This window comes from Mesoplodon bidens (genome assembly GCF_964165515.1).
Source record: "Mesoplodon bidens genome assembly, chromosome: 3".
Classification (NCBI taxonomy): domain Eukaryota; kingdom Metazoa; phylum Chordata; class Mammalia; order Artiodactyla; family Ziphiidae; genus Mesoplodon; species Mesoplodon bidens.
In genome coordinates this window covers 90,610,043-90,625,787 of record NC_138178.1, presented here as the reverse complement: position 1 = coordinate 90,625,787, position 15,745 = coordinate 90,610,043, and the positions used below count along the sequence as shown (strand labels likewise).

General features: G+C 44.0%; 1 protein-coding gene across 1 annotated transcript in view; it reads left to right on the top strand.

Moving 5' to 3' along the window:
• Positions 1–923: 923 nt before the first annotated feature.
• LOC308614965 (uncharacterized protein) overlaps positions 924–15,745 on the top strand; it is a gene marked incomplete at its 5' end in the record, with an annotated part of 104,086 nt that continues 89,264 nt past the window's right edge. The window contains 3 exons of the mRNA XM_081229860.1: positions 924–962; positions 2,644–2,812; positions 3,387–3,447. Of these exons, the coding sequence (XP_081085986.1) occupies positions 924–962; positions 2,644–2,812; positions 3,387–3,447 (269 nt within the window). The remainder of the gene's footprint in view (positions 963–2,643; positions 2,813–3,386; positions 3,448–15,745) is intronic.

Genomic DNA, 15,745 nt, shown 5'->3' with positions numbered 1-15,745 from the left:
TGTGTACTGAGGTGAAAAGCTGTATTTCTTGGAGTTCTGTGGATGAGCTGGGTTTATGGTACTAAAGGTACATATGAAAGTTCCATGAATTTTTTTTTTTTTTTTTTTTTTTTTTTTGTGGTACGCGGGCCTCTCACTGTTGTGGCCTCTCCCGTTGCGGAGCACAGGCTCCGGACGCACAGGCTCAGCGGCCATGGCTCACAGGCCCAGCTGCTCCATGGCATGTGGGATCTTCCCGGACCGGGGACGAACCCATGTCCCCTGCATCGGCAGGCGGACTCTCAACCACTGCGCCACCAGGGAAGCCTTCCATGAATATTTAAGGATAAGATTTTTCTGGTTGCCACACATTCATAAACCTGAAAACTCTTTAACATCATTACACAGTAAACAGTTTTTCCTATATGCAAACTTATAAGGAATATCCGTTTCTTAGAGGCCCTTACTTCATTTTAGTATTCTGCTTTAGTGCCATATTTGCTTCAAGTTTACAATGAGTCTTTTAAAAAAGTGATTTTCGGCAGGGAGGGGGGACAGTTTTTCCTCCCAGAGGACATTTGGCAATGTCTTGAGATATAATTAGTTGTCACAACTGGGGGAATGCTACTGACATCTTCGACGGAGTAGAGGCCAGAACTGCTGCTAAACATTCTACAGTGCACGAGTTAGCCTCCACAACAAAGAATTCTCTGCCCCAAATGTCAGCGGTGCTAAGGCTGAGATACTCTGATTGAAAATATTTAACATATTTCTTATATCTAATATTATTTATAGTATTAATAATATTATAGCCTTAAGGAAGAGTTTCAAAAGGATGTAGGAGTTCCTCAAAAAGTTAAAACTACCCCCTGGCCCCACAGTTCTATTCCTTGGTATACCCAAAAGAACTGAAAACAGGTACGCCAACAAGTACATGTACCCGCATGACCATGGCAGCATTCATTATTCACGATAGTCAGAAGGTGGAAACAGTCCAAATGTTCATCAACGGCTGAACGGATAAACAAACTGTGTTATGTACATACAATGGAATTCTATTCAGCCATAAAAAGCATGAAGTACTGATATATCCTACACAGAAGAACCTAGAAAACATTATGCTAAGTCAAAAAGCCAGACACGAAGGCTTATTATTGTATGATTCTATTTTGTATGATTCCCTTTATATGAAATTTTCAGCATCGATAAATCCATAGAGACAGAATACAGATTGGTGGTTGCCAAGGGTGGGGCGGAGGGGGAATAGGGAATTACTACTTAATGAATATGCAGTTTTACTGTGGGACGATGGAAATGTTTTGGAACTAGATAGAAATGGTGGTTACACAACATTGTGAATGTACTAAATGTCACTGATTTGTTCACTTTCAAATGGTTAGTTTTATGTTATGTGAATTTCACCTCAGTAAATTTTATATATGTGTAAAATTTATATATATAAATAAATATATATATAATTTTGTATATGTAGACTATTTGTATGTTCCCTTAGCTAATCTACCTTCTTCCATTTCACAATTATCTGAGCTCAGAACCTCTTGGTCTGGGCTTCCCTGGTGGTGCAGTGGTAAGAATCTGCCTGCCAATGCAGGGGACACGGGTTTGATCCCTGGTCCGGGAAAATCCCACATGCCGCAGAGCAACCAAGCCCGTGTGCCACAACTACTGAGCCTGCGCTCTAGAGCCCGTGAGCCACAACTACTGCAGCCCATGTGCCACAACTACTGAAGCCTGTGAACCTAGAGCCTGTGCTCTGCAACAAGAGAAGCCACTGCAATGAGAAGCCCACGCACCACAGAGAAGAGTAGCCCCTGCTTGCCACAACTAGAGAAAGCTGTGCACAGCAATGAGGACCCAACACAGCCAAAGATAAATAAATAAATATCTTCATACTTTAATAAATAAATAAATAAATACCTTTAAATAAAGTTTATTAAACTTTATTAAAGTTTATTAAATAAATATATAACTTTAAGTGGCGAGGGGGTGGTGGTGTGATGAATTAGGAGATTGGGATTGACTATCCATATAGTTATCTTATGGATAATTAATAAGAACCTGCTGTATAAAAATAAATAAATAAATAAATAACTTTATTAAAAAAAGAACCTCTTGGTCTTCCTTCCAGTCTCCTGTCCCAACTTCTCTCCCTTATTTTCCAAACTTGAGGTAAAAGAAAACGAAGCCTCAATAAAGAAGCATGCTTCTTGTCCTGCACACCGATTTTCACCCTAGCCTAGTTTCTTTCTGAGAGGCAGCTGAATGCAGTGGTGGGTGGTACTGGACAGTAGGCCAGATTACTTGGGTTCTGCTTTGAGCTCTGCCACTTATCCCAGAGGATCATGGGCAAGGTCCTTAAGTCTCTGTGCCTTGGCATCCTTGTCTGTAAAATGGGGTTAATGGGACCTACCTTATAGTTAACGGTTGTGAGGTTGTAAAGGGATCAAGAGTGTCCGCTCACTGTAAGCCCAATGTAAGGGTTAGATACTATTATTACCATTTAAGGAGCTGAGTTCACAACCATCAATTTATTGAGTTATGTATGAAATTTAGTTCACACGAGGAAGGGTATGGGGCGGAGGAATCTTCTTATTTCCTTTCAGGGGAATTGACTGGCTTTCTAACTCTGTCTCCTATTTCAAGCAAATCTGGTCTAAATTCTCACACTTAGAGGGCCGCCCTGTAACAGCCGGAAGCGTGACAACACCATCACCAGCAGAACAGCCTCACAAGCGGGAGGAACGAACAGGAAAAGCTGAGCGTGATATGGGCAAACACAATGCTGCCTCGTGGGGCCAAGAGGCACTCGCAGGTGAGCACAGCAGAGACCCGGGTGGAAGTGGGCTGGGCGGGCCTGGGTTGAGTTCGAAGTGCCCGGTCAACCCGGAGGGGAGGCGCAAGACGGGGACCAATGGCCCTTGGGCTCCGTCCTGTGGGCGGGGCAAACATGCAGATTCCCAGCTCTTGGAGACTCCATGGTGCATGCACTTGACTGCCACAAACAAGTCTCCTTGTTTCCATCCCTGATAAAGGAGTCTTAGGCAGAGAGAAGAGAGGAGCCTGAGGAAGAGCGGCCAAGAGAAAAGACTGGAGGACTAGGAAGGGGGCTGTGTTGGGATGTGGGAGCCGTAGTGGGAAATGTTGCAGGAAGGGGGACCCCTTCCAGGGCCCGAGAGTGGGCTCTTGTCTAACACTCGGAAATGAATTGTCGGAGGAGACACACGTGCTGACAAAGCGAGAGACTTTATTGGGAAGGGGCACCCAGGTGGAGAGCAGGAGGGTAAGGGAACCCAGGAAGGACCGCTCTGCCACGTGGCTCGCAGTCTTGGGTTTTATGGTGATGGGATTCGTTTCCGGGTTGTCTCTGGCCAATCATTCTGACTCAGGGTCCTTCCTGGTGGCGCACAACCACTCAGCCATGATGGATTCCGGCGAGGATTCTGGGAGGTTGGTAGGACCTGTGGACTGGCGTCTCCTCTCTCCTTTTGACCTTTCCCGTATTCTTCTGGTTGGTGGTGGCTTGTTAGTTCCGTGGTTCTTACCAGGATCTCCTGTCGTAAAATAACTCATGGAGATTGTTACTGTCTTTACCTGGCCAGGGCGGGCGGTTTCAGTCAGTGTTTCCCCTAGGAAGGGAGACGGTGGAAATGAAGAAAGGAGAGTGGCCGACTGGATCACTGAATGGGTAGAGTCTGTTCTTGCAAACATTACACCATAAAGCCTCTTTTGTGTATATTATTCCACAACCTGCAATTTTTGCTTATGTGTGTGGACATCTTTCTAGACCGGTACATGTAAACAGTTTGTGTTTGACTCCCACTGCTGACTGTCCTTTAGATACCTGAACTACTCTTGGTGAAATTCTTTGGCTAAGCTATTGGTTGTCAGACATTTAAAAGGTTATCCCATCTGTAGGAATAATTGACTTTCAAGATAGGAATAAAAAGATTAGGAGGGCTTCCTGGTGGCGCAGTGGTTGAGAGTCCGCCTGCCGATGCAGGGGACACGGGTTCGTGCCCCGGTCTGGGAAGATCCCACATGCCGCGGAGCGGCTGGGCCCGTGAGCCATGGCTGCTGGGCCTGTGCGTCCGGAGCCTGTGCTCCGCAACGGGAGAGGCCACAACAGTGAGAGGCCCGCGTACCGCAAAAAAAAAAAAAAAAAAGATTAGGAGCCAGAAGATCTGGATTCAAAGTCCTGTCCTGAGTCCCTTTCAAGCCACGTGAAAGTTCTGAATAATTCGAAAGCTCAATTTCCACTTCTGCTGATAATTATAATAATGAAGGTGATGATAATAATATCTACCTTTTAAGTTGCTAGAAAATTTGAATTAATAATATATATGAAAAAAGTACATTATGTAAATGATAAGGTGTGCCAAAGCTATTCTTTTCACAAGTAGTTAAAGTGTACGGATTTTGTTTTTTCCCTTTGGGCTGTGTTGTGCGGCATGCAGGGTCTTAATTCCCCGACTGGTGATCCAACCTGGTCCCCCTGCATTAGGAGCATGGAGTCTTAACTACTGGACCACCAGGGAAGTCCCAAGGTGTAAGGATCTTAAATAGAGAGCATTTGTTCCTTCATACATGAACATTTGCTTGGCAATTATCAAGTTCCTTGCGTTGCTTAATGAGATGTGCGTGTCCCCTGCCCCAATTTAATCTGTACAACAATCCTTTAAGAAAGGTACTATTATTATCCCAGTTTTCCAAAGGAGGAAAGATAGGCTTAGAGAGATTAAGTTGCTCCCTAGGGTCACATAGTAAGTGACAGAACCATGATTTGAGCCCAGGGAGTGTCTAACTCCAAAAGCCTCTTAACCACTCTGTCTGTTCTCATTCTATCCCAGCCCTCCCTGCCTTCTTTCCTTCTTTAAACCAGTGCCTCAAGGCCAACCAGTTTAACCCAAGTGATCTCATCAGCTTCTAAAGTATTTATTATTTCTGAACGACTTGTGTGCCAGTCATGTCCTGCTGTGTGGCATCTTTTGTATTTTTGTCTTATTTTGCAGTTTGTCTTATTGTTGTCTTCTATTGCAGTAAGTAGAAAAATGATTGTTATAAAAACTGGCAAGTACCTCAGATAGAATTGTCTTTATTTAACAAGTTACTTTTATCAGGTCTTTGAATATGGAGCTCCATGAGGGCAGAAACCAAGTCTGTTTTATTTATTACCAAAGCTCTAGGAGCTAGCACTGTGCCCAGCAAAACAAAACAAACCTGCAAGCAAAAAATGCATTTAATATTGTTGAGAAACAAAAAAGAGGAAACTCCAAGGGTTTTGGCCTAGACACCTGGGAGCAAAGCAAAGTGAGAGAAAATGTCTGCTATATGATAGAACATACGGCCTAGTACAAAGTAAGCTTTTATAATCAGTATTAGTTATTATTGCTACATATATATAATAGGTTTGGGGAGGGTATGGGTAGCAGGTAGAAAATGGGAAGGCAAAAGAAAGAAAAAATAGAACAAAATGATGCTGGGCTAGTTTGTGAATAGATGGCCAGTGAGGACTTTTCAGGCAGAAATGGGTAAAGAGCATTTAAGAATAGGGATACTTAATATTTAACCCCACCAACTTTGCCCTCAAATCCTCAGTAAAAGTCTGCTCTCTATATGATCTGGTGCCAATGGTATTTTGATGAATTCAAGAATCCAGATGGTATCCAGTACAGATAGTATGGTATGGGAACTCCAGTCAACAGGAGTAAAATAGAGCCATAAATTATAAGGAGAAAGGTAAGGTGTCCAAGAAACCTCAGAAACATTGGGAACAATGCTGGTTTTTCTCATTTTATATAGGACGGGGACTCAAGACCATTTCCATTAAATTGTAAAGGATGGGGAATTCTCCAGTAGGCAGGAGGACTTTTGAGATATCAAGACAGCTAAACCTTGAGTTACACTGCTGTGGTTATTCTCTGTAAGTTATGTTTATGTCATGTCCTCCCAGCTGGATTGTAAAATTTTGCAACTTGAAATGATGAGAAATGAGTTGAGTTTGTATGGCATTTTTCTATGTATGAATTTTTTTTTTTACATGAGTTCATTGAAACTAACAAAACCATTTGTGGTATGTATGATGTCATCACTTTTCTCCCCTCTGTTTTAAAAACAAGGCAATTCATGCACAGAGAGTTTAAGTACACCTGCCCTTGGTTACAAAGCTAGCAAGGACCTAAGCCAGTGTGGTATAGTGAAAAGGATATAGTTTAATAAGGCTTTTCACTATATGGGTGAAATCTAGCTTTCCAATCTCTTTCTTTTATTTTTTCTTCTCTTTTTTTAAAAATTGAGATATAGTTGATTTACAATATTATATTAGTTTCAAGTGTACAACATAGTGATTCAAAATTTTTATACTTTATACTCCATTTATAGTTATTATAAAATATTGGCTATATTCCTTGTGCTGTACAATACATCCTTGTAGCTTATTCACTTTATACATAATAGTTTGTACCTCCTAATCCCCTATCCCTATCTTGCCTCTCCCCCTCTCTCTCCCCCACAAGTTTATTCTCTGTATCTGTGAGTCTTTTTCTTCTTGTTATATTCACCAGTTTGTTTTATTTTTTAGATTCCATATGTAGGTGATAATATACAGTATTTGTCTTTCTGTGTCTGACTTATTTCACTAAGCATGATACCCTCCATGTCCAGCCATATTGTTGCACATGGCAAAATTTCATTCTTTTTTTTTTATAACTGAGTAGTAGTTCATCCAGTCTCTTTCTTACCACTATCTCATGCTACCCATCCATGTACACAATCACCACAGAGATCTACCGACTTTCCCTAAGAAATCTACACCTCAGTGACTTTGAAAAAGTACCTAACCTCTGAGAGCCTCTATTCTCACAGTTATACTAATGAAGATAATAATGGCTTCATTAAAGGGTTGTTGTGGAGGTTAAATTTTTTAACTCTAAAGTGCTTGGAACACAGAAATGCTTAAGGAATGTTCTCTCCTTGATTCTTTGGTTTGCTTTCTTTTTCATATCTTTCAACTTAAAGTTCAATACTTTCTGCATAACTCTACCAAATATTTCTTATATTTCTCTGCAACTTCGATGGCACCTGGCTTCATGTCCTGTGCATGTCCCAGCTCCTCCCCTGGGGCCAAAGGTAGTCTCAGAAAGATGGGGCAAAGGGCTGGGTTAGGTCTGGCTGGTAGTTGCTGAGGGTGACCTGAGGCACTGCAACAGGAACCCCATGCCACGTTTAAGTCACAAGACCAAAGATCAGACTTGATGGAGCCAAATCTTTTCTCAGGGAATGGAGGTGATGTAGATCTGGAAACAGGGGTGACTAGGTCATCAAAGGGTTTCAAACAAATACCAGATACTCATGACAAACACTTGTCATCAACAAGAAAAGCATGATTTAGGAAATTTATTAGAAACCACCCCTGTTAACAGCTTACATTTTTCATTAGATAATAACTTTTACCAGTTTTTATTTTTAAAAACTCAACTCTTATATCCAGAAAAGAAAAGCATATTTTTTGAAAACCCCAAATGCACTTTTCAGTTTCAAGGCTCATGTCTATCACATTTATCACATAGATTTACCTTGACTATAAAAATCCTTTCTGTATATTTTAAGCAAGAATCAAAACAGAATATTGAAGCCATTTTTAACACATAGAGCAGCAATTTCTTTGCTGAAACCATATTTCCACTTGTCAAGAGCTGTTGTTCCCTCAAGGGAAGTACACATTATGTCTGTGGCACTGAGTGTCTCATACAGAAAAAAATGGAGGAGGGAGCCCTCTTTTCCATGGTGACAAGACTAAGGTTTGAATTATTCATTAAGTGAAAGATACTTATTTGTGATTAACCAAACTCAGAGGATGATGTAGGAAATTTCCCAAAGAAAATATTATCCCTCAGGTATTTGGCTCCTGTGTTCATGGTTTCAGAAGCAAATCTATGACTCTGTGAAAGGGCAAATTATCCTTCAGCTACATGGCTATGATTTATAGAACAAAAAACAATACCAGTTTACTTCCTCAGTGGATTTCAGAGACAAGTTAAATGCTTAAAAGAATTTTTTAAGGTGGCTAAACAATGAAAGGCAGTATCACTAGTCATATTTTATAAAGGGAAGATACTCAGCTCCATCGCACAGCTGTATGCTGCCTGGCCAGTGGCCACCACTCTTGTGAATTTGTTGCAAATCCATTTGGCTGCTTGGCTATCCCCCGCTGTTGTGGACCACTGCCTATGGCATTGCTGAACCACTCAGACGAGTCTGGCTCTGTATCAGAGTGATGATTGGGTCCAGTGGTGCCTAACAAAGGCTTGGTGGGGGAGGGGGGAGGAGGATGCTCATAACAGTCATATCACATAACAATCACACACAAAATTTTCACTTAATTACTATTAATAATAATAGCTAACATTTGCTGAGTGCATACTAAATGCCAGGCACTGGGTATTACTTGACCGAGTCCTCACAAAAACACTATGAGGTATCCTGTAGTCGTGAAGTTATAGCCCCTGGTGCTATCTGGCCCCCACAACTGAGGGTCCTCCACAGGTAGTACTGACTGGGAAGAAGAACTGAAGCACCTGAAAATTGGCCAGAATGAACTGCTGAGGCTTTAGCTTCCCAAGAAGCTACCTGGGTGGGGAGGGGTAGGGCTGGGTAAAACAATCCAGAAGTGTAGCAGAGTTATGTCTGGGGGTAGATAAAACTTAACCCATGAGAGACAGGAGACAGAAAGAAGCCAGCATTGCTCACTCTTTCTCCTGTGTGAAGGGCAGTTCTGAGAAGTAGTAGCTTCATAAGTACTTCCTGGAGATGCCCTGGATGATCAAGCAGCCAGCTTTGTTTGCAATTAAGCTATGGCCATCTTGGTAGCACATCCGTTATGTTTGTTTTTACTTTTTCCCTACCTCACTTCCTTTTTCTCTCACACTTTCTTCCCTGGAATTTCACCCATCAGCAAAGCATTAGTATATTATCTTCTGCTTCAAGTTTTGTTTTCTTAGACTCTCTATTAAAAAGCACTGGTACGGGCTTCCCTGGTGGCACAGTGGTTGAGAGTCCACCTGCCGATGCAGGGGACACGGGTTCGTGCCCCGGTCCAGGAAGATCCCACATGCCGTGGAGCGGCTGGGCCCGTGAGCCGTGGCCGCTGAGCCTGTGCATCCAGAGCCTGTGCTCCTCAACGGGAGAGGCCACAACAGTGAGAGGCACGCGTACCACAAAAAAAAAAAAAAAAAAGCACTGGCACTAGGAGTGGTCTTTAAGAACAGACCGTCAAAATGAGATTTTGGAGTTGAATAGCCCGCCTATCTGAAGGCAATAGGAATGGTTTTCCTGATAGTAAGTAGGATAATAATTCCTGCTATGAAGTAGCATGGCATCACAGTTACTAAATCTTTCATCTGTACTTAAATGGGATGAGGTGCAGGTGGAAGATAAAGCACTGGGATACCAAGTGGATGCTGTACTTGACTGGTATGGGAGAAACGATAATGATAAGGATTGGGGAAGAGATTGGCTCCTTTGTTTTTGAAGTATAGTTGATTTACCACGTTGTGCCAGTCTCTGCTGTACAGCAAAGTGACTCAGTTATACACATAGAGACATTCTTTTTATATATATATACTCTTTTCCACTATGGTTTATCCCAGGTGATTGGATATAGTTCCCTGTGCTATACAGTAGGACCTTGTTGTTTATCCATTCTAAATGTAATAGTTTGCATCTACCAACCCCAAACTCCTGAGACTGGCTGCTTTTGACAGCACTGGAAGCCTTGCAAAAAGAAAACAATAGTTTGAAGCAGCTAATTGCTGATGTAGGAACACTGTGGAAGCCAGAGGACTTCTCTGGCAGCCATAAAGGAGACTCTGATCTCTTGCAGAGCAAGTGAGGCACTGTAGAAAATTCAGTTCAAGATCCAGAGTGGCAGAGCTGCAAAAGAGATTGACTGCATAGCTTCAACAGATCAAAGACTTTTCCAGATAGGAAAAATGTGAGACCTTAAGACCTGGACAAGAAATATTTGGGTGGATGGATCCTCAGAACCTTGACCTCCCAATTGTCCCTAAATCTTCTGGGCCTGAAGAAGCAGTCCATTTCCTCTTGACTGAAGAAAACAGTCTCCCTTTACCCGGAGACTGTACATGAATGAAATATTAATAGATTCATTGCAAGATGGCTCTTGTTTTCCTCCATTGCCCTTATTTGCTTCCAGTCTGATAACCAGTGTCAGAGCTCTGCACACCCTAACCAGGGAAGTACAGGTCCTGCTCCAGAAGGAATTCGCCTACATTCTAAAAGAATTATAGGACCTGAGAATATGTGAGGATCAGAATAATATAGGAAGGAACTTGACAAAAGTCATGCAGAGCCAAATTTGAAAAGACTTTAGTTCTAGGTAGAATAAAAGATCAAGATAATCTCTGATGTCATTTTCTCTTGGAAAATGAAGGTTGTAGGAAAATAACTCAGGAGTGAATCCCCACCTAAACTGTGTTTAAACCTGTAACATTTCATTAATTCCATCATTCTATAGACGGGTGTCTTAACTGACCTCTGAATGTATTCAGAAATTGGCAGTTTACAGGACCACTTTGGTAAGCCTCATGCATCAACTGATATGCATGAGGACTTTCACTGTTTTGGTAGGAGTTTGGGGCAGGTGTGCCAGGGATGGAGAGTAAGAGAAAAATGAGATAACGAGGCAATAGATGGAGTGTATGTATCAGCTAGAACCAATGATCTAGTTTTGAGCTTCTTTAGAAAGGTTTAGTTTTAGAAAGAGAAAAAGCACCATATTCATGAAAAACTTTAAGAGACTCTGGGATTATTCACTATATTCCAAAACTCAGGGGGAAATGTAGCCATAGAGCTGGAGAACATGTCATTCTTTCTTTCCTTTCCCCCTCTGCCTCTGTATAGCCTTGGGACCCCAAAGGCTCCAGAAGACCATCATCACAAGTCTAAGTAATTACCTTCAGTGGCTACTGCATCTAGAGGAAGGACATTCTCACAGAGGGCACTGGGAGTGGAAAATGAAGGTTGTAGGAAAATAAACCAAGAGTGAATCCCCACCTAAACTGTGTTTAAACCTGTAACATTTCATTAATTCCATCATTCTATAGACGGGTGTCTTAACTGACCTCCGAATGTATTCAGAAGTTGGCAGTTTACAGGACCACTTTGGTAAGCCTCATGCATCAATAGAGGCATTAGATAGCCAAGTCTCTAAACAAGGTAGATGGAGCAAGAGAACTCAAGACACAACTACTCTGAAGTTCTGCTTCTATTTCTCTAATCCCAGGCAGTGTGGAGTAGAGGAAATAAGACCAGACTTTAGTCAGGTAGCCTGGGACTTTAAACCCTGGCTCTGCCACCTACTGGTGACGTCGATTTTGCTCATTAGAAAACTGCGGTAATAATACGTACAGGCAGGGTGGCTGTGAGGATGAGTAACATCCCATCTGTGCAGAACCTGGGAGGAGGTGCTGAAGAAGAGGTAACTTATTTTTCCTGTTTTAAAATTCACTTAGAAATACAAGTGTCATCTCAAAGTCTATTTTTCTTTCCAAAGCAATTACTCCCCCAGACCTGTCTTTTCATTAGTAGCTCTGTCATTCTTCCAGCCAGCCAGGCTGAAAACCTGTCATACTGGATTTCTCCTCATTCTTTATCTGCCTATTTTTAACCAGCCACAAGATCCTGCCCTTTTTCTTTCCTTCTTCTAGCATCCTTGTCTTATACTTCAGAATTCCCTACCTGGACAATTGCGATTGTCTTCTGGCTGGTCTCAGATACCACTTCACCAGTGTCACTCCTTTGTGCCAAAATCTTCCATGGATCCTTATTAGCTATGGAATAAAGTCTCAGTTCCTTAGTATATATGAAAACCTTCCATAATCTGGCCATATGGTTGCCAGATTTAGCAAATAAAAATACATGGAGCCCAGTTAATTTTGAATTGTAGATAAACAACCAATTTTTTTTGGTAAAAGTATGTCACATGCAATATTTGGGATGTACTTATGCTAGTAAATATTTTGCTGTTCATCTGAAATTCAAATTTAACTGGGAATCCTGTATTTTATCAGGCAAACCCACTTGGCCCTAACTTTTCTCTCTTTGGTCCTATAACTCAATACTCTCCATGAACCTAGGCTACCTGTGGTCTGTCCTCAGGTCTCATGTTGCTCATGGCTTGTATTTTGGCCTCAGGTGCCCAAGGAGAATCAGAAAGATCTGATTTTGAACCTCTGCTTTCTTACTTACCAACCCTATGACTTTGGAAACTAATTTAACCTCCCGAACCTCAGATTTCTCATTACAAAATATGAGCCCTAATATTGACACATGAGGGAGTGATTGTGAGGATCAGACGAGCTATGTAAAACCTGGAATCATGGGGTCTACTGTATGTATTCAGCGTGTTCATTGTTGCTGTTGCTAGGATTTCTGTAAGAGCAGAACTTAGTCAGCTCTTCAGGTCCTCAGTTGTACTGCTGGCCATGATTTGCAAGAAGCAGTGTGGTCTAGGTCACATTTGGAAGTTACAGAGGCTGGAGTGGATGTCAGGGTGATCTCTCCCGGGCACACTTGCCTTCCCACGTCATACTCTGAGCCCAGCAGTGGGAATGAAGCAAACTGTGCAGCAGGGGGGACCTGGGGACAGGGAGCCACTCACCTCCCCTGCGCCAAGGTTCCTCTACCCCACAAAACCTTCTCTCCTCACCTTACTCTCTCTCAACCTGTATCCTGTCACTCTCCTTGTCTGTTTATTGCTGAACGTCTTTTTTTTTTTTTTGGCGGTACGCGGGCCTCTCACTATTGTGGCCTCTCCCGTTGCGGAGCACAGGCTCTGGACGCGCAGGCTCAGCGGCCATGGCTCACGGGCCCAGCCGCTCCACGGCATGTGGGATCCTCCCAGACCGGGGCATGAACCCGTGTCCCCTGCATCGGCAGGCGGACTCTCAACCACTGCGCCACCAGGGAAGCCCCCGACGTAGTTTAAAGGTTCTCACACTTGCTGTTTTCCATTTCTACATATGAAGCTCAGTTGACACCCCAGTAACTCCTTTGAAACAGTGCTTTCAACCCTCTCCAGTCACCTCCTAATTGCCAAATTTGGTCTATTCTTTACTCCTGTATTTGGAACCGCTGACCATTCATCTTCCTGTGACCTCTGTGGTATTGACCTCTTCTGGTTCTCCTCCTACTTCTCCGATGGCTCCTTCTAAGTCTCTTCTGCCTGCTCCTTATGTATGACTCTTCCGAGCAGGATGGTAGAGTATGGAAGCCTAGCATCTGCCTCCCCCAAGTCCACTGAAATAATCAATAGAGCAGGGAGACGGGAGGAAATAATTTATCACTACTGAAAACTAAGGTTGGAATCATCTATAAACTAAAAATCTGGAGGAATTTCTTCTAGCAATAATGATGGGCTCGGATTAAAGAGAGCCAGTGAGGACTTCCCTGGTGGTGCAGTGGTTAAGAATCTGCCTGCCAATACAGGGGATATGGGTTCGAGCCCTGGTCCAGGAAGATCCCACATGCCGTGGGGCAACTAAGCCCGTGTGCCACAACTACTGAGCCTGCGCTCTAGAGCCGGCAAACCACAACTATTGAGCCTTCGTGCCACAACTGCTGAGACCGCGTGCTACAGCTACTGAAGCCTGGGCACCTAGAGCCCGAGCTCCGCAATAAGAGAAGCCACTGCAATGAGAAGCCCGCACACCGCAACGAAGAGTAGCCCCCGCTAACCGCAACTAGAGAAAGCCCGCACGCAGCAACAAAGACCCAACGCAGCCAAAAAAAAAAAAAAAAAAAAAAGCCAGTGAGGGCTGAGAGCCACCCTCCTTCACGAGGGAGGATGACTCATCTAAGACTCCCTGGCTGCCTCCACCGTCACCCGCTGACTTGGAGAGGCAAGGGCAGCGCTGTTCTGGCAGAGAGGATGTGAGGCAGATCGGGGTGGGGGGTGCTGTTGAGAGGCCCAGCACCAGGAGCACCTCTGGCCTCTGTGGACCTCTGACACTGTACTCCACTGCTAGCTTGCAAGGACTGGCTTGCAAGCAGTAAACAGAGACTGAATGCTGTGTGTGTAGGGATCTGGGGGTCCTTTTACAGGGCATAATGGCCCTGTGACTTAGGCTTCCTCCTCATTCACAGCCTTGGCTGGTGACCTCAGTACTCATTACCTCCAGTTGCGCCCAGCCTCGCCTCCAGATTCAGTCCCAGACCATCTGCTGTTTGCCCACGCCCACCCTCTACGCCTCTCCCCTGCCTTCTCTTGTTTCCCAACTCCCATTTGGCCTTTGGACCAACCCAATCCTTTCTGTAAGGGGTGGCACTTCAGCTCAAGCACTTTAAAAAATGTATGGCTAAAGAGGCAGCACTATGGACTGATTTTTTTAAAATTAATTAATTAATTAATTTATTTTTGGCTGTGCCGGGTCTTTGTTGCTGCGCGCGGGCTTTCTCCAGTTGCAGCGAGCGGGAGCTACCCTTTGTTGTGGTGCACAGGCTTCTCATCGCAGTGGCTTCTCTTGTTGCGGAGCTCGGGCTCTAGGTGCCCAGGCTTCAGTAGCTGTAGCACATGGGCTCAGTAGTTGTGGCATGTGGGCTCAGTAGCTGTGGCACGTGGGCTCAGTAGTTGTGGCTCACAGGCTCTAGAGCGCAGGCTCAGTAGTTGTGGCACACGGACTTAGTTGCTCCACAGCATGTGGGATCTTCCTGGACCAGGGCTTAAACCCGTGTCCCCTGCATTGGCAGGCGGATTCTTAACCACTGCACCACAAGGGAAGTCCCTGGGCTGATTTTGTGTGTGTGTGTTTGGTACGCGGGCCTCTCACTGTTGTGGCCTCTCCCTTTGCGGAGCACAGGCTCTGGATGTGCAGGCTCAGCGGCCATGGCTCACGGGCCCAGCCACTCCGCAGCATGTGGGATCTTCCCAGACTGGGGCACGAACCCGTGTCCCCTGCATTGGCAGGCGGACTCTCAACCACTGCGCCACCAGGGAAGCCCCCTGGGCTGATTTTTAAATGCCCTCCTCCTTTATACTCTTCTCAGGAGGTAGAACACCAAACTCTTTGATACAATCTGGGCTCAAAAGAATATCCCTCAGAGGAGTATGATGCCACAGCAAAGTAATTTCAACAGTTTTCTCACTTCAAGATATTTCCCCAAGGGCTCTCCCAGGTCATTAGGACACCATCTGGCTAGTAGTTTGATAAGGATAGATAGTGCTTTCCAAGATGAGTAAGTGAACTACAGCCAGCAGCAGAACAAAGAAATTTTACACTGTTTGAATTTCAAACAGTTTGTGAAAATGTAACAGGTCTCTCTGGGGGGATAGCCAAATATAAAAGAAATAAATCTTTGCCTCCCAGGAAATAAAATTCTATTGTTGAAGTTCTGCATGCAGTGAAGGAAAACTGGCAGTAAAAACAAACAAACAAAAAAACACCTTCCTTACCTGCCCAAGTTCAGGATCAACTGAAAGACAAAGGAGTTGGTTAGCTGGATATTTTTTAAATGAGAGAACATCTGCCATTCTTTTTAAATCCCATTCCCTGTCCCCCCCCTCCCCCGCCCCAGTCTTGTCTTCCCGTTCATTTTCTTTCCTCCTGGGCACGAAGGCAGTGAGCTGGGGGCAGGGGTGAGCTGCATGAGGTGGTGTGGCAGCTGCCCACCTGCACCCCGGGACACACACACTGAAGGGAAAAGGAAGGCCCTGTGCAGAGCATGTTGGTGT